The sequence below is a fragment of the Netta rufina genome, assembly GCF_964035555.1.
Source record: "Netta rufina genome assembly, chromosome: 3".
Classification (NCBI taxonomy): Eukaryota; Metazoa; Chordata; class Aves; order Anseriformes; family Anatidae; genus Netta; species Netta rufina.
Genome location: NC_140125.1, coordinates 21,507,184 through 21,526,188, shown reverse-complemented (window position 1 = coordinate 21,526,188; position 19,005 = coordinate 21,507,184). Strand labels below are relative to the sequence as shown.

Here is a 19,005-nt window from a genome sequence, read left to right as displayed (position 1 = left end):
TATCCAATTCAGCATTGTAAAGTGCTTAGGGCTACCTTGGGGATGTGCTATATTAAACCCAACTATTCTAAATCCTATTTAATATAAAGAGATTGTTGATGGGGGAGGGGGAAGGGAGATTTAAAATTGTCGTTAATCACCTATTTTCAACAAGTAAAAATACCTGATTGTTTAGGGTCCAATTCTGTCACTCTTAAGCTGTAAATAGTCCTGCTGATTTTAATAGGGGTACATGAAGGCAAGCGGTCTGCTTACTGCTGGGGGAAGCAGAATGGGGCCCTACAGAAGCTGCAGCTGAGGTGCTAAGCTTGCAATGAGCTGTTGGGCATGAGCGAGCCCATTTCTGAATTCCTCTTACAAATGTTTTACAGTGAAAACAGGAAATCGGAAACATGCTTCATATCTGACTAAAAATAAGGGTACTCTTAAACTTGTAAAAGACAACATTTTTATTTGAATGATATGACAGAGCTGCCACAGGAGTGTTACCTGCTATAAAGAAAGCTTAAGAATTATTACCTTTATTAGACCAGTGACACTGAGCTTTAGCCATACATTTCTAACTTCTGTCCCTCTACAGAGACAATTTTCTTTTCTTAAATAAACTGTCATGCTAGTGTTAATATATTGTTGGCTCCCTCATACTCTGAGAATACTGCTGATATAAAACATGTATATGTTAGATTGGTAATAGTATCTTTAGTGTAGCTGACTAGAACAAATGTGTTTCCCTCATGGCTGTGCTAATGTGATAAAGGAAAATTGGCTGTTCATCAGCTTTCGGCTGGGTAAAGACAGTAGAGATGGAACCACATTCTTTTTTATGCATTAATACCACTGAGAACTTTTCACTAGTTATATTTCATGTGCGGGCATGTTGTGCAAAGATGTTGTAAAACATGAGATAATGCTACAAATAACAAAGTAGAAAAGCCTGTATCTTTTATGATGATAACAGTCAAACACCAAATGACAGTAACAGGCTGTAAAAAATGTGATGCAAAATAAAATGCAATGTAACCACCATATACTTAGGCTCTTGCAAATAGGGCATCAGATGTTTAGAGGGTTTTGAATTAAAATTAAATAAAAAAGTGTTGTATTTAGGTCATTGATGTGTCAACAGAAAGGATAATTTAAAATGGAGAGAGATGTATTTTGAGTGGTGAAACTCATATGCAATAACTTTTGGAACAAATCTCAATGCTTAGTAATTATGATAATAGCCTTCAAATTTCCATCAGTGGAAGGACAATAAATTTTTCTGTCTTATTTTGGGTAATATGGACTGAATGTGGAAACAGCAATAAAGCTCAGCATGCATGTATATGTTTGAAAGTGCAGTTTAAGGAGAAAAAATCATTGTACAATTTGGTGTGAAACTAAAGGGGGGACAAAAAAAAAAACAAACACAAAGAAGAAACCCCATCAAATTTCATATTTTCTTTCTTAAAATACTGATAGACTCGTGTTGCCCGAGGCACTGATGATGATCATCTGAGCTGAGATTTATAGATAATCGTGTCTGTTTATCTTGGTCTGAAATTTGAAACACTTTATTGGTGGAATAGCATTTTGAGTGCTTATATTGTGTTTTTCAAACTGATTTTTTTTCAGGTTCTGGCTTTTCTTTTTGAAACAGATTATTCTGGTTTGTAAACCTTCTGTTTGTCCTCACATGTCTATTGTTCTTATTGGAAATGATTATTTCAGGTTTATCTTGATTTGATTAGAGTGGGTATCAAGACAGACTAAAGCGCTCTAGGTTTAGTTGACCTCCATAGACACGATTCACCAGGCATCTATATCTGCAAAATGGAACAGGCATTCTGTAAATTGGCTAAAACAAAGCAATTCTTCAAAATCTGAAGGTTACCAAGCTATCAGGTGAAATAAGCCTTATGCAAGCTAAATATTTTTAAAATCATGTAATTTGAATTTTGCAAATAAATTGCTTTCTGAAATGAGATAAAGTTTAAGTGAACTATTCAGTAGAGTTCAAAAGTTTTGAATAAATTGAAGGTAGCTTCAGTAACTAACTTCATTAATGCGAGGCCAACTACAGCCACGATTACTCCAATTTTCATCTTATCCTTGTATTTTTAAAAATTAAATTATTGAATTCCATAAAATGTAAGGCTGAAGGGCACTTCTATATTATTAAACTTTGTCCAGTTTTATGTAACATAAACATGGATTTTTAATGAAACAAACAAATAAACAAACAAAAACTTTGTAAAAGCTCAGCATTGTGTGACTTTGTGGAGCTGGGAGAATGCCATAAAGTATTTCTATGAACATTCGCTCAAATTTAAAATGAAGTGGCAGGGAAGAAAATGCTTGCAGAAAAGAATACCCTGGAGTGCCAACTGAGCACATATTCCTAGCCAATGGTTCCCTTGAAGTAAGGGAATTTCCCACTGGGTATAAAGCAGATGTAGCCAGTTCCTATACCATTCCCTTCAGCTCTTGTAAGAAGAAGCATGCCAGGGACAGCGAGGCATTTTGGAGGGGTGTTCGAAGCCTGGCTGAGATGTGCTGCATTTGGTTATCCTGAGTATGGTAGATGGTCCCTTCAGGCCTGTATGAGCTGATGTGTATGAGAAGAGCTCTGACAGCTATAACATGTGCCCATGGCCTGAAGTGGTGAAGTAGCTGTAACCAGTCTTGTACCTTGTGGAACAGAGGTCTCTTTTTTTCTCTCTTCCTCCTCCCTGCCAGATCACTGTGCTGTAGATTCTTTGATTTAACCACTGTAGAAATTTTATAATCTATGCATCTGAATAATGATCTTATTAATTGGATTGCTAATGGGTGGACAGAAAGGAGGTAACTACTTCCAGTAGGCACCACAGGTAAAGGTATGCTGCCAAGTAGGTTGAAGTAATCTTAATGGTTAATCAAGGATAGATACATGTACTGAAATCTAAAGGATTGCATAACGAAGCATATATTTGCCCATTTTGTTGATTCTATAGGTACATCACAGCAGAATTAGTTTCTTTTTGAATGGCTGGGAAGATGACAGCACACCTTTTGATTCAAGGATTCTTGTGGGACCAGTAGCAGATGGTAATGCTGATGGTACACTGCAAATTGGACAAAGCTTCACAGGTAAATCTCATACTATTTTAGTGGAATGCTCTGGAACTATTTCAGAACATGATGTTACTGCATATAGGTAGGTTTTTCTGCTTTGTCTAACACGCCGGTCCCTAAAGTGACACATTCTATTAATTTACTATCACAGCTTTTCTGAGTAAATAGATTAAACTATTTCAGAGTGGGATTGTCCATGGCCACTAGACTACATTCCTGTTCAGAGTCAGGAATAGAGATGTTTTAGACTCTTCATGTTCTTCAGTTTCATCAATGCTAATGTAAACCACTAGCAGAATGAGAACTGCTCAGCCTCTAGTGATGGTTGATAGCATTATTCTTCATCAACATATAGAATTTTATATGTGCTACAGTATGACATGATAACTACAGAACAGCTTCAGGATGTTTTCTTGCTCTCCACAAATTCTTGGCTCTGCAAATGTAAGAACTCTTCAGGAATGTGCAGAATTTGAAGCAAACTCCTAAATATAACTATATGTCACTTAAACAACTTTATTGTGCTTTTGGGCAAGAAAGTCATTCTGTGTCCCATTTCTTAATGCTTATATTTGGAAATGTATTTTGTTAGGATTTTGATTCTGAATACCCAACAACTAATAAATGTATAAAGAGAGGAGTACTTTAAAATGCTTTTTATCTTTATTGTATAAATTGATAGGTACAGTTGTACCTACTGTATCTCTTCTCTAATTAGAGGTGGCACATGGACTGGCTCATTACTTCTGTCTAATGAGCCGATCCTTGTGCCACCTCTCTAATCAGAAAAGAGATAGGTACAAAATGTTCTTATAAAGTTATTATAAATCATTCTTTTTTATCAAAAAATTAAGTCACTGCCCTCTATAGCTTTGTCCAGATCCAAGATGGTTTCATTCAGGAGGAGTAATTGTGCAAGAGAGATCTCTGTGTGCTGAATTAAAGGTGCTTTCATGCAATGCAAAGCTGCCTTTTGTTCAACAGGATTTGATTATTTACTTGCAGTATATTTTCTTAGGTTTAGAGCAATTTGTTGGAAGAATGCAAGACTTTCGATTTTACCCAGTGGCACTTTCAAACAGGTAAAAAAAAAAAAAAAAAAAAAAAAACACCTTTCTTTCTTTCTTTTTTTTTAAATATATATATATAAAAAAGAAGTGTGATAACAAGAGAGAATAAATGACAATATGCTTACTTCCCTTAGTATGGTGCTTTTCATAAATCTCCTTTAAGTGATTGCTTCTGATGATCTAGTTTACTGGACATCATTTCAAGCCTGCTTTTTAGTCTAAAAAGTCTTGAGTTAAAATAATTTTTAACATTTTGCTTTTGAAATGTTGCTTAAGCATATGTAGTGAAACTCAGTATTAAATGTATGCTTACCTTGCTGCCTTTGTCCCTGTTACAACCTGACTTAGCAGATGTTCTAGCAGAGACTAGATCTAGTTGTTAGATTTCAATAAGCATTCTGGTGTTATCAACTCAACGTAATTCTGACATTATAATGTGTTCTTAGATCTGTTAAATGAGACTTGTCAAGCTTCCCCAGAGCTTCATGTAAGCTGTGGGCAATTTCGTCCATAAAGTACTTCAGACAGGGTGCCCCTTGTATTGCTTTATTCTCCAAAAGAAGGAATAAAGCCTGCTATGTTCCCAGCTGGGCAGCATCCTTATGTCCTTGGCTTCTGGACGGTTGTCTCAAATTGTTTAGCCCCTACAGCAAGGTTTACTGGTAAGCAGACCTCTCTGTCATGGGTTTCAGTGAGAATCTGCAGTTGTTTGTCAAGTGCAGTCTTTATTCCCACCTTCTCAGAAGCACTCAAATGCCTCAGTCTCAGGGGAGAGGAAGGGAGGAGAGATGGCCAGCCCCGTTTACACCAGTCTAAAACTAGTAATTCAAAGGAAGAAGAGGACAGGCAATCCAGCTAGTCAACATGCTGGTTTAGTGGCTGACAGCTTGGCTTCTGTGTTTAGTGATTCCTTTCCTCTAGCTTTCTCATGGTATCAGACATCCATGCATGGTATTCTTGACACCCTCCCTGCCCCCCAAGCCCCTATCCCAAGAGGCTATTGTCTTAATTCTTCATTGCTTTCTATATTAAATTGTTCCCATAAGCCTCCAATGACTTTGCCAGCTCAGCCCATGCAGCCCTGGGCCAATTGCTTTGACATCCTCCATCCCTGAGGCCAAATTACAGTTGCCACTACAATTTCTGTTGCCCTCCAGCCTCCCTTCCTAGTGTGTTACACAGAGATGTTACCTTTGTTATCCAACTCATGCTGGATTAATCTAGTCAATTCAAGCTGGCCAGAAAAAGTCAGGTCCTATTAGTCTGTGTGGTGCTTCTGGGTAGGCTAAGCTCAGCGACGCTCATGAACGCAGGCCTTAAGGCTACTTAATGATAGTCTTTCAATAAGATGTAGAGCAGTTTCCTAGGAGCTCACATGTCTGCAGGACATTGCAATGAGCTGATCTCCTGTGAATTTAAAGTATTAATACAAATCTGAATTCCAAATTGCACAAAAATCTTGTTGGTTGTATATTCTTTCAGAGCAACACTTGTCAAATCCATTGAACTACAATTTAAGTCAGTGAAATGAATACAGTTTAAAAATTGAAAGATAAGGTATTTTACAGTGTTAAGAACTAGTGATGACTTTGTTGATGCAGTTTTATATCTGCAAGTAACTTGGTTCAAAATGTTTATGTGGGATAAACTGTGAATGCAAGTCCTACTTGCATATGAATTAATTTAAGTTTATGGCTGTCTGAAAGATCCTGTTACTTTGTATTTATAGCTTAATGAGTATATAAAATTATGTTCCTCCTGGAAAATAGGGACAAGGAAAAATAGTAATTCTTATTTTAAAAATTTCATACCTTCTGGGCTCACACCAGAACCTTTTACACCAGAGATAAGCAGATCAAGGTTTAGCTAACCACCAGCCCATGTCATTCATCTGTTCATCTGCCTGTCTACCTATCTACCTACCTATTTTTTTGGATAGCTGGTGTCAATGGGAACTGAAGTTATTTAATCGCTTTGATATAGGCTGTAAGAAGCTACTAGAATGATCCCAGACTGGGGTAGTCAAATCAGTGGACATGTGTATTAGAGTTGCTAAAAGGGAAGATATTTTTATCTGTGTTATCTATTGTGTAGTTTGATACTTCTCAAGCTGGTCTTTCTGGAGGGCTTGAGGGAGAACATTCAATTCATCTGTGGTTGTGCCTCATAATATGCCAATACTATGGTTATACTTCAGAATGGTGTCCAAATCAGTGAGTGGAATCAGACATGATGCCATAATAAGATATTGATAAGAGTTTTTCACATTTTTTCTCTGTGCATCTAGGGCTGGATTAATTCTATCTATCTTTAGATATCCTAGGAAGGAACTTTTTTTCCCTCATCTCTGTATGTCCGTGGATCTCCATATAATGTGGTCTGGAGCAATGAAAACAAGTCAGAGCACTTCTTCACACCTGTGAAGATGCCTGCTGCTTGCCATTGATTAAGTAGGGACCCTGGGTGGCCTGATTCCTAGATGATTGCCCCATTTATGTGAGATGAAACCAGGCCTTAGGGCTTCTAGAGTAATCTAAGTTGAATTTTGTTTAATCTATGAGCCTTGAGGCACAAAGTGGCACTTGTCATTTTTTATCATGTATGTAATTGCTTTTTTATATGCCGTGACAGAGACATTTTGGAAGTATTCTCTGGAAAATTTCCTCATCTGCATACCCAATCCGAGTGCCGCTGTCCTGGAAGTCATCCCCGGGTACACCCCTTGATACAGAGGTACTGCATCCCTAATGGTGCAGATGATACTACTAATGACAGAGTGCTGAGGCTGGATGCAGAAGCCCATCCTCTGTATTACATCAATGATGATGACATTGGGACCACCTGGATTTCATCTGTGTTTGCTAATACTGTAGGTCTAGATCGTGGTGTTTCTATCACAATAGACTTACAAAATGGACAGTATCAGGTAATGAGAAGATTGCATTTGCTATTTATTAAATTCAAACTAGGAAGATATTTCTTATATACTTTAAAATTTGGGGGAAATTCAGATCTTGTGCTTTAAGATGCATAAGATGTCCCCATTGAGGGGACAGGAAGAAAACTTCCATTATCAGCAGGAAGTAATGCATTATAATTATTGTTATGGAGTCTTTTTTTTGATGTGCCTTGTCTGTTCCAAGCAGTAATCTGGATTAGGTATAACAGAGTGAATATATGTATGAAGACACCAATATTTAGAAATTGGTTGCTGTCTTTTAACTTGACTTTTGTAAATTTCAGCTTCAATTTTAATATCTATTAAAATATTAGATGCACATTGTATGAGTTCTGATAGGAAGCTGACTGAAGTCACATGGAATTTAAAAAAATCTGTGTCACACTAACATATCATAAGGGGTCTCTTGTGTGGATGTTCCTGAGGTGGTGTTTTAGCCACTTGAGCAATATGGGAGGAGATTCCTAAAGATGCTACATTGCAACCTAACACTTCACTATGCTGCTGATGGCAAACATCAGGTAGTCTTGGAAGGAGGCACTCATCGGTAGTGGAGCTGGATTCACAGTAAGATCTCTACCGACTTGCCATGTATTTTGACAGAAAGGAGTCAAGTTCATGCTTCAGTTACTAGTAATGCTTATTCTACCTAGCTTTTTTTTTTTTTTTTTTTCCTTATTTGTCATTAATGTGGAGAAGGTAAAGAATATGATGGCAGGTTTTGGCTGCACAAAGACCATTATTTAAAAGCCAGTTCAGATATATGTGAAATTTTAAAACTGGCTTATTTGACACATACAAATTTCTACATAAGCAGTATACTTGAAGAAGTCTTCTTCAGCACAACACAGGTATCAGATTGGATTCCAAGCTGAAAATAGGAAGATTGCTTTAAAAAATAAAAATAAAAAATACGTTTCATCAAACAGCTCATCAAATGTTTGCCAATACAAGGCTATGCTCTTCATTTTTGCCAAAATCAATATTACAGTAACAAATCATGGACTTGGCTTTGTAGTACAATTTCAAATGGTCTTCAAGAAAAAATGAAGAATTTTGACGCAACAGCTCAGTTGCTCTTTAATAATGTCTGAGAGATCAAAGAACTTGTTTAACAACAAAAAGGTTTGTGTTTGTGTTTAATTTGGAATGCATGGACTGAAATATTTGTTCTTTTTCCGTAAGTGGTAAAACAGACTATATTGTCACGTTGAAATAAAAATTAGTGTTTATATTCTCATTGTTTTACAACACAGTCATTAATATCAGCTCATAAATTTATCTTCTTGTAGGTGTTCTACATTGTACTGCAGTTCTTTAGCCCACACCCTGAAGCAATAAGAATTGAAAGGAAAAAAAGAGATGATCTAAAGTGGGAAGATTGGCAATATTTTGCTAAAAACTGCAGTATTTTTGGAATGGATAATAATGGATCTCTGGAAAAACCAGACTCCGTCAATTGTCTCCAGCTTCCTAGGTATGAGTGGGTATTATCTGCGTAATACAGATGCTTTGAACAGGTAACATCCTGACACAATTCATTTCCATGTCCGACTGAGATAGAATCTTTTAATTTGGTATAATCATTTATTATAGGCTGCTAGGGATAATAAAAGATTCCAAATCTGACCTTTCAATTGAAGATCACCAAAAGGTCATCTGTCACTTTTATCAGATTTCAGACATTGAGGAATGTGACACAGTTGACTGTCTTATTTTTGAGTTAGATTTCTGAAATTTTGTATGCTTGTGTTTTGTGGGACTATTATTGTCAGTAGAATTACAGAACACTGAGATAAAGAGTGAAGGAAGGTACTGATATAACAGATTGGTTGTAACTATCTAGTGAATATGAATGTATTCCTTCTGATGTCTGAGTATGCAAGTTGGACTGGAGCTTAGGACAGAAGGCAAGCTTAAGAACAAAATCCAGTCATTCAACCTTACTACTAATCAAGCAAAACACATGAGAAATGGGTTGAAAGATGTATCTTTAAGCTTCATAATCTTTCTAAGCAAGAACCAAAATAAAATCTGGGGGAAGGTCCAAGAAAAATCGTTACACTTCAGAAACATGTTGCAAGCCTTTTTACTAGACAACATGTGCAAATTTAAAATTAAATGTTTATAACATATATACTTAACATTTATACATAAATGCATTTATAACACTTATACATAAATATAGGAGATAACACATATAGTACATAACTAATATATATAGCTTTGCACACACGTGCAAACATATATATATATTTAAATCCATACCACTACAGATATTCAAATGTGTCATCTCTTGCCCAATTTCAGGTGTCAGTCAGTATTAGGCTTGTTTGGTACTCGGCTGGAAATCAGTCAGAAAATACAGTACCAGGTGCTGTAGGCGTTTTGCTTTTTTGCTGTTTCACTTCTGCTGCCTTCCTAAGACTTTTCAAGTGTCAGCATCTTTGTCTGTTCTCCAGGAGTTCAGTATTCTGAGGAGAGGAGCATTAGGTCATCTGAGTTACACCAGTTTTCAGAAAGGAAACTTTAAGCTTTATTGCTGATCTTTGGAGCAGAGGATAGAGAAGAAGGGAAATCTTTTAAGTAAGCCAGTCATTCTTTGATAAATAACCCAAATTATGTGTTTTGCCCTATTCAGTCCAGAAGTATGTGTATTTATATTTTCTAAAAAGAAGAGTTAATTAAGAACTGTTTCCATAAATGTTTTATGAGTGACATTGTTTCTCCCCTTCAATCATGCTGTAAATGATGATAGGAAGTGATATGAATGAATGATTTTGGGTTCGTCTGATGTGCAGAAAACTTAGTTTAAAAGATAAACATCACCTGCAAATGGTGAGTATTCAGTGTACTCAAAGAGGAGTTACTGTTGCAATAACGTTCCATGTCTGTTCCCACCTCACCCTGTAAGTGCCCAGATAGGTGTCCAAGTTCTGTCCTAGTTTTAGACACAAGTGTGCTTGTATCCTTCAGGGCAGAACTCCTTTAGATGGCACAGAGGGCAAGTGACTTTGGCTTTGAAATCCTTGCCATGGCTCAAAGGTTCATAGTTTTCTGACCACATTAAATAGTGCCTCATGGGCATTTTTATAATCTTGAGGAAATGACAGTGATTAAGGTTTGTATTTCTACACCTTGTACCATGTCTGTAAGTCACTGCAATACCTCAAAGTATAACTGTTTCTGTATGTTTTTAATGTGTTTAGCAGATAAATAATTAACAATGTGGACATGTTAATTATGTTACTCATCTGAATGAATTCCTTATGTAGTTCAAGCATAGCTCATGTTTTTTTGAGACAATTTTTTTTTTTTAATTTAGTGTAAAAGTCACTTTATCACTTGCACTTTATTCATATTTTGAAGTTGCCTTTTAGAGGCTTTACCTTCACTTGGAAACTTAGATTCTGGAGAACAGAATGGCAGTTTGAGGAAAACATACACGTAGAGGGCATTTCCTTTCCCCTGCTTGAATTCTAGAAACTAGACTAGAAATCAACTCGCATAAGAATTTTCCTCAGAAAAATAAATAATTATTATAGCATGGAGACCATCTCTGAGAAATCAGATACTGAGGGATGGAATCTGTAAAATACGTGAAATTTTGGTTTTCATTTGTTTTCCTCTTTGTTATTTAAACAGATTTACACCATACTCCCGTGGTAATCTAACCTTTAGTGTTCTTACTCCGGAACCAAATCACCGACCCGGTTATAATGATTTTTACAATACTCCATCTCTCCAAGAATTTGTAAAAGCTACACAAGTGAGGATTCATCTCCATGGCCAGTATCATACTAATGAGTCTTGGGTAAATTTTAGGCACAGATACTATGGAGTTAATGAAATTACAGTCAGTGGAAGGTAGGTGTTACTATAACTCTTCCACCCCACTCATCACTGCCTCCAACTACTAAAGCTGTATTAAATATGTAATTAGATGCCTAAAATTTCTTCAAGTTTTTCTGCTTTTACATTTATGGGTGAGAAGGGAATTTGTTCTGAAGCAGTACATCAGTTTTGAAATAACTGGTGTGCTGATTTTTTAAACATTTCTTCATGCATTATTTTAAAATTAATTACACTTATTACACAAATCTGTCAAAAGCACTCCTTTCCTTGGAATTATCAATGCCTCTAAGCAAAGACTTACGATTGAAACCATGGTTTATGCTTTATTTCAGTAGCTCTTCCAAGTTTCATTATAGATTCCCAGACATGGCAATTTTAACAGTTTTAATACAGAGCTCATTCTTTGTTTTAGCTGCAGTTTTCCATTTAAAACTGGGCAGCTGTCAGTAAAAGTGTTACATTATCTGTGACTGACAACTTCATTGTATATGATAAGTGTGCTGTCTTGTGAAAGGACTAATTACGCCCTGTAAATAACATGGAAATTTGGCAATGAAACAGTTTCCAAGAAGCATATGGTGCAGATTTTTGTTAATAAGTGTTATTTCTGAAATTATTTTGGTAGAGATCATTTTGAGAGAAAGCACCCTATCAAAGGTAACATTTACCTTAAGCTCTTCTACACTAGTAATGTTTTGATTATTGATTTAGATGCGTCATGATAATCCTTTTATTACAACAGCTACAATTTTGGTGATTGTGTCACAATAAAATAATTTCAACTGTAGCTTGCAAAATGATACAATGCCTCCAGAAAAGCAGCCCTTCAGGTGGAGTGGGGTGGTTATTGTCTGTTAACTAATAGTTTATGAATATTTTATTTTAATAAGACCTGGACATTTTAAATTAAATCAAATAATCTAGACAGTTATGCTTGATATGGTTAAGATTGCTTGAAAAATTATAGCCACACTGTAGGGCTTAATACTGGAAAAAAATGCCATTTTACAAATGCATATTATATACTGAAAGTGAATATGTTTTCATTAATTTAACATGTTTTCATTACATTTTACATAAGGCAACAGTAGCTCTAATACAGGCTTTTTTTCTTCTTGGAAATCAATTCTTGATACTTACAAATGTGTTCAATTAAGTCTTTTTTTTTTGTAGGTTACTGCACTTTTAAACATTGTCTTCTGTGTTTTATTTGTTCTTAATAAAAAATGGACTATTTTTAAAAATAAAATTATATTCATGACATATATTGTTGCAGAGATGTTTCACATATTTGATTTTTAATTCACTACCTGTTCTTTCAGGTGTAATTGTCATGGCCATGCTGATAATTGTGATACAGCTATGGAACCATACAGATGTCTGTGTGTCAAGGAAAGCTATACAGAAGGAAATAATGTTAGTGTCTCATCCACTTCACCTATGAACTGCCTCAAATCTGGGATTTTAGGCCTGTGAACGTGTGCATGCGTATGTATGTTACTGTTGTCCTAGCCAATACAGAATATTTGGGCTAAAATTGCCTAATCTAGCGGAAAACAGTAACATAGATTTATCTTCTTAGACTTGGAACATCTGTAGATAGCAGTATATCAGAATTCAGCTAAGAATGCAATCTTTCAGTACAGTTACTTTTTAAGATATATCTAAGGAAAAGTTAAAACATTTTAGACTTGATTTTAAATGTCTTCTGCGCAGTTAAGAAAATACTGAGACTTGCCTGTACATATTTATTTGGAAGTCATTCTCCTTGGGGGGTCTTACTGAATATTTTGATTTAAACCAGGGATTTGGATAGTGTTGTTTAAAAACACTGAAAATTGAGTTTTGATCTGATTAAGGACAGGACTTAAGGACAGGAAATGCTGATTGCCCATACATTTTACAGTTACGTATGACATCTGGTTGTCCTTAAAATAATCGTTCATAGCAACATGATTGTTCTAATAAAAGAACAAATTTAATATTACTTTTTAATGCACTGTTTTCAGACAGTAGATGTTAAGGTTAATCTCTTCTTGGAACTAGAACTTAAAGGCCATATTTAAGAAAAAATCTAAATAAAAAATCTTAATATAATCTAGAAAATACATTCTTACCACTGCTGTGCTCTTACTAACAGTATTTCTCAATAATGAGAGATATAGTGAGGTACAGTAAGTAGCTGAAACTTAACAAGTTGCAAAATTTTAATTTTCCCAATTTTACAAGTCTTGGTCAGAGAGAATCAATATGGGGATTTTAGTATAAGTCATGGTTTTCTAGAGAAATATGTAGAGGATACCTTAGGATAATGATGCCAGATTGTACTTAATTTCTGAAACAGAGTGGTTGACCTCTCAAGAGGAAAGCTAGCTAATATAAATGTTTGTTGTTTATTAATAATGTAAATGTAAATTATGTAACCTTTGTGTTTGTTGAAAGATTTTTACGTACAACTTAGCAAAACCAGAACCATGATACATAAATTAAGAAAATATCCTCACAGAAAAGTTTCTGTCCTTAGATTAAATGAAAAGTGGTGCAAAAAGGGCTCTTGGGACCTAAAAAACATAGAAAATGGGGCTTTAGGTGTGTGTAGGGAGAGATGGTATCTATGAGAAGGGAAGGGAAAAGTACCAGGGACTTGCTCTGTGACGTTGCTGTAGCAAGTGCTGGTGAGAAGACTAATGATAACAGAAGGCCTTATTTGGTTGAAAAATTAGAACAATTGCTTTTTCTCTTTTTTTTTTTTTTTTTTTTTTAAATTTTAAGTTTCTTAATGAAGTGCATTAAATAGTTTCCTGTTTAATATCCAAAGAAATATTGTACTTGTAACATGTTTTCCTTGATTATAAGTACCAAGTTGGGACATGACATTGCATTCTCGTGGTCAGTCAGATGTCCACCAGCACCCCCGAGGTTCTTTTCTGCCAGGAGATTATAAATTACCATATTATTCCTATAATTGCTAGCTTTAGTGCATATAATACAGTTTATAGCAATCATATTGCATTTTGTGAACTGGTAAATACAGTTTTTCTCTGCTCTGTGATGAAATCGATTGTCATTAGATATGGTGGCTTTGAGACAGGGCTCTGAACAGTTTAAGCACAGTTTAATAGAGCAATACTATAAACTTTAAATTAGTGAGTTGAATGTGGCAAGCCCACACACACTTTTCTCCATTAATGCAGAACAAATAAATTCCTGTACAAGTCATTCTTGTAGTAACACAAAGTCAGTGTCAACTTTAAAATGATGTATCAATTGAGTTCTGTACTAGCTGCATTATCTGCTGATACCTGCAAATATTTTAGCCAAAGACATTTCAGTGTTTCCACCATCTTTAATACTGATAACAATTTATCTTAAAAAAAAAAAAAAAAAAAAGTTAAGAAAACATGAGTTACATCAAAGAACTGAATCCCATGATCCCATTGAATGCTGGATTTCTGTCATGAGTAGGTTGTATTCCTTGCTGCATTTATGGCTGTAGGAAACAAGCTTTCTAAAAATGAAGAAGCTGTTTCAGAATAGCAACAGAGGTAACAAAGGAGAAACTATGTTTAGGGGAGAAAAAACAAAACAAAACAAACAAACAAACAAAAAAAACCACAGAGCCAAGCAGTCTATGCTTGCTGGGAGAGATGAAGTGTTAACCTGAGTGTATGTGATATTGTGTTTAGGATCATGTAACATTTTTTATATGTACTTTTCTGTTTTCTTAAACTTAAATGTATAAAATAAGATCTGCAGTCAAAAAGGGATTTACACAGAAATTTTAAGTTTTTAGAAGGGTCAAATTAGAAATTAGTTTTTAGAAGGGTCAAACTAGGAAAAAAAAATCAAACTGACAGTGTCTCTTTAATTAGAACACACGTTGTGAAATGTTTCTTTGTAAGGATTAATTATAAATATTTAATAAATCTGGAAGTTCACCAAGCACTCTGCAAGACTGTTGTGAAAATAAATATATGTTGTGAAAATAAATATATTTTAATGATTTATCTGCTTTATCAGATATTTTCTGTCAATGTTAATGGGTTATTCCAGTGAGTGTCATTTTTGATTTGGTGTATGTGCATTGTAACTATAATTTCAATGCTTGAGTTAATCATATTCATTCAGGTTAGAATAAGGATGTTGTTTAATTATTTTTCTCATTCTGTAATGATAATGTCAGTATTGCCTGAAGATGAAATAAAGAAGAATTACTAATAAAATAGAATAAGTATTTGCAAATATATCACTGCTTTGCATTTTACAGGAGATTTAGATAAATTCTAAACATCTTCAAGGTTTTGATTTTTATAAGGCAAATGTTTAAGGCAGAAACAAAATCGATTATGTTTTTTGACTAACTTATGTTTTTTGATTAAAACTGTTTCATAGGCTTATACCTGTGTTTTTCAGGCTCCCACTCCAGTGAAGTAGGCTTTGCATTTTATTTTATATATATTTATATTGAATGTCAGTTAAGAATTTGGTGAAGGTACTTTATAAGTACAAACCTTCCTTTCAGAAAGGGTGGCAAATATTTGAGAAGAAATTCCACCATGAACAGTCTTTTAACTTTCATCCTGTGCTAGAAGTCAGTCACCACAACTGAGTGGGTATAAAAAAAAAACAACACTTTTTTTTTTTTAGAGTATTTTGGGCCATAAATATGAGATCCCTTAACAAGTTCTTAACATATGGTAAAGTCTGTCCTTGTCACATTTACAAATAATATAGCTAAAATTACTGTATTAAATTTATTTGGCGTATACATCTGGATAGTTGTTGCACAGCAAAGTGCAACAGAAACTGAAAACTTACATAGTTTGTTAAAGTGAATATTTTAGTTTAATTATTTTCATCACTGTTTTATGAACTCTTTAACTCATGAAATGGGATTTTTTTTTTATCCTTTTAAGTGTTCTGTTTTGATGAAGACCTGATGTTGGAATGAATTGTAAGATAATAGGAAAAAGGGAAGGGAATGCTTAAGAATGACTTGAAGTTAAGAGACCAGATTTGGAAAAAAAGGGGAGATAAATCCTCATGGAACTTCTCTCTCATCTCATGAGAAAAAATGTTCAGCTTCTTCGTTTGGTTTGTTCTGTGAATGCCTTGCCACTACTTTGGGAAATAGTTCAGCCTTATAGAAATGGAAACTGGGCCATCAAGAGTAGAGTTCTATAACGTTTATATGCAAAGACTAATTTATAGACATGAGTATATGCTCTAAAACTTCCCATGATGTGCTATAAAAAGTTGGAAAGAGCACATGAAAAAACAGAGCAATCAAACAAGGTTAACCTTTCTTTACAAACTCAGAACTTCCTTTAAGTTTGTTTGTAAGTATCTTGAAGAAAGGTAATGGAAAATTTTTATATAGTTATAGAAATCTTAATAAGAGACAGTAGAATTTAAAAGAAAGAAAACAACTCTGATACATGCTTGGAGAAGGTATGAATGGATGTGAAAGTGTGACTGGATACAGAAAAGTCTTAAGAGTTTCCTGTGTAAATAATTAATGATATTAAACATCTGCTGTCTGAAAACTGGCATTGTTGATTTACCAAATATCAGATAACTAATCTCTTTTATGTTGGTGCAGAAGAAACTATCTAAATCTTAGTTAAAGTTCAGCCTGTATCATCATGTCAGGAATTAATGATACATAGTACCTGAGGAGCTGTAAATATTAACTAAAGTAAATGGTCACTTGATGACAGATTTCTAGCTTACAGAAGGAAGCAAACTATTAAAACAAACAAACAAAAAACAAACAAAGAAACAAAACAAACAAACAAACAAACAAACAAAAAAAAAACTTTTTGGTAAGCTCTGTGCCATAATTTATGTATAAAGAGAGGTCTGAGGGGAAAGCGGTTATATCAGAATAAAATGAAAAGAAATAAAACAGACAGATGGCTGACTGGAGTTTTAGAACACTAGACAAAAAAAGAAAAAAGAAACCTAGTCCAGTAGTAGCATGCCTTAAAACTTTGAATGACTTCAGAGATGTCTGTGGAAGTTATGAGTTTGTCCATGAATCCATCCTTAGAAAACTGGTGTAATTTCACAGTTCAAAGATTCAGGCTTCTAAAACAATTTGTGTACAAGCATTGCTGAAATAGTGAAAGAACTTGATCCTGTCTCAGATACTTTGTGATTTGTTGCACTGGTGATGACATGCCAGGAACTGTGAAGTAGTCATTACCCCTTAATACAGTTTCATTTGAGGTTCGTAAGTTTTACTAAATAAGAGATATGATGTCATAGATACTATCTAGCATTATGGCTGTCATTGTTACTTCTCAGAAGTTTAGAAGGCTGTTCCAGTCTGAAAATGATTTTCAGGGGCTTATCCACTCTGTAGGGTATGTATTTCATTTAATGTGAAGGAAAATTGAGAGACAAGCAGGCTGGTGCTTCTCTGTTGATGAGGGTAGCTGTTGTAAGTCATAGTGGCATGTATATTTATTGAATTTGTATGACTTGTACTGTATTCCTTGTGAGTGCCAAGTGATAGCCACTGTTTTTTTTTCCTGTTACTCCACTAAAAGTATTATTAAAAATAAAATAAAATAAAAAATCCCATGCAACAGTTTCCTCAGAAAAAACAACTCTAGAATAGCTAGTAAGTGTAGTGTGGCTACATCAAACATCATGCTGTAATGTTACAGGAGAATGGAATTTATAGTGTTATTCCAAATAGACAAGGTGGAGAGAGGGTATAATAAACACAGCTTTTAGAATTGAATATCTCAAGCAAGTCAGAACATTGGTAAAACAGAATGCATACCAAATTCATCAATTGTAAAACATCTCTTTTCCCTCTCATTTTTAATTTTTACTAAAGTCCCATTGGAGTCTAGAAGAGAGTTAGATGGTGTGAATACTTGATTTGAAAATAACTTCCAATTTTAATTTGGAAAATTTGTGTGAATTAATTTAATGAGCAGCCTGATATGGTTGCATATGCTTTGATTTTGTAGGATTCAGTGCAGTTTCATTCAATTTCACCAAAAAAAGCGTGGATGAAAGAGGACTTGAATAGAAATATATTGCCTGAGAATATCCGTACCAGTGTTCTATTGTGTTCTGTTACTGGCATTTGGCATTCAAAATGGCAACTCTTACGTTGTCAGTTAAGTTCTTTTCCAGGCACTTTGCCATTGCAAATCAGCAGTAGTATCTTTTCTCCAAATGCTCCAAATGCTATTCGGCATATGGTATTTGTAAACCCTCTTTAAAGGACTGCACTTAGTTTCTAAAGTCATTAGAAATATCTTTTCAAGGTACCCAGAGTGTTATGATATGACCCTGTAATACTTTAAGACTTCCTTCATTTCTGCTCTGCTGTCTTCCCCAGGCGGTTGGAGTCATTTAGAATGTTCTAGCTTTTTACCTACTCAAACCTGGCTTTTTGAGTTTAAAACCTCTGGGGAGTTCACAAGACACAAATACAGTTCAAAGCACTGGCTAACATGCTTTCTTGACAAGTAGTCAAATGCTGAAGTGAGGATGCTGTGAATAAGCCATGAGGAAATTCAGACAACTGTTTTCAGAAGAGGACTAAGCTACACTGGAATAGATATTGACTAGAAGCCATACTTATTTGTTTAATGAAGCTTAATGGAATGAAAGCATGCTATCTATTTGGGGTACAGACTGGGATCTTGTAAGAAGGAAAAAATAGTATGTGATGAACTACCTTATTATAGTCAACATTTATGGGGCAGCTTGAAGAAACACAGATGGATGCTGCATGAAACAGATTTTTGAAGACAGCGTAGTCTTCCAAAATGTCTGAGAAGGTGGCATTTTAATTTTGATAGCACATCTCACTTCAGCAGATTTTTAAATCTGTGTACAGATAATGGCATGTATATTTAAGAAGCATACGTATAATATATGTTATATGTTTATACATATACTAGTTATTGCAAAGGTAACCTTTGCCTTCTGAAGTACTTTGCTGTCTATCTGTTGAATATTTCTTCAGAGGCACTGTCCTCAGCATTCTCAGGG

At 34.8% G+C, this 19,005-nt stretch overlaps 1 protein-coding gene across 1 annotated transcript in view; it reads left to right on the top strand.

The window, feature by feature from the left end:
• Window positions 1–19,005, top strand: part of USH2A (usherin) — a gene marked incomplete at its 3' end in the record, with an annotated part of 393,893 nt that overhangs the window by 32,001 nt on the left and 342,887 nt on the right. Inside the window, exons 3-8 of the mRNA XM_084283630.1 lie at window positions 2,979–3,114; window positions 4,118–4,181; window positions 6,801–7,095; window positions 8,421–8,605; window positions 10,774–10,995; window positions 12,306–12,399. Coding sequence (XP_084139756.1) covers window positions 2,979–3,114; window positions 4,118–4,181; window positions 6,801–7,095; window positions 8,421–8,605; window positions 10,774–10,995; window positions 12,306–12,399 — 996 coding nt within the window. The remainder of the gene's footprint in view (window positions 1–2,978; window positions 3,115–4,117; window positions 4,182–6,800; window positions 7,096–8,420; window positions 8,606–10,773; window positions 10,996–12,305; window positions 12,400–19,005) is intronic.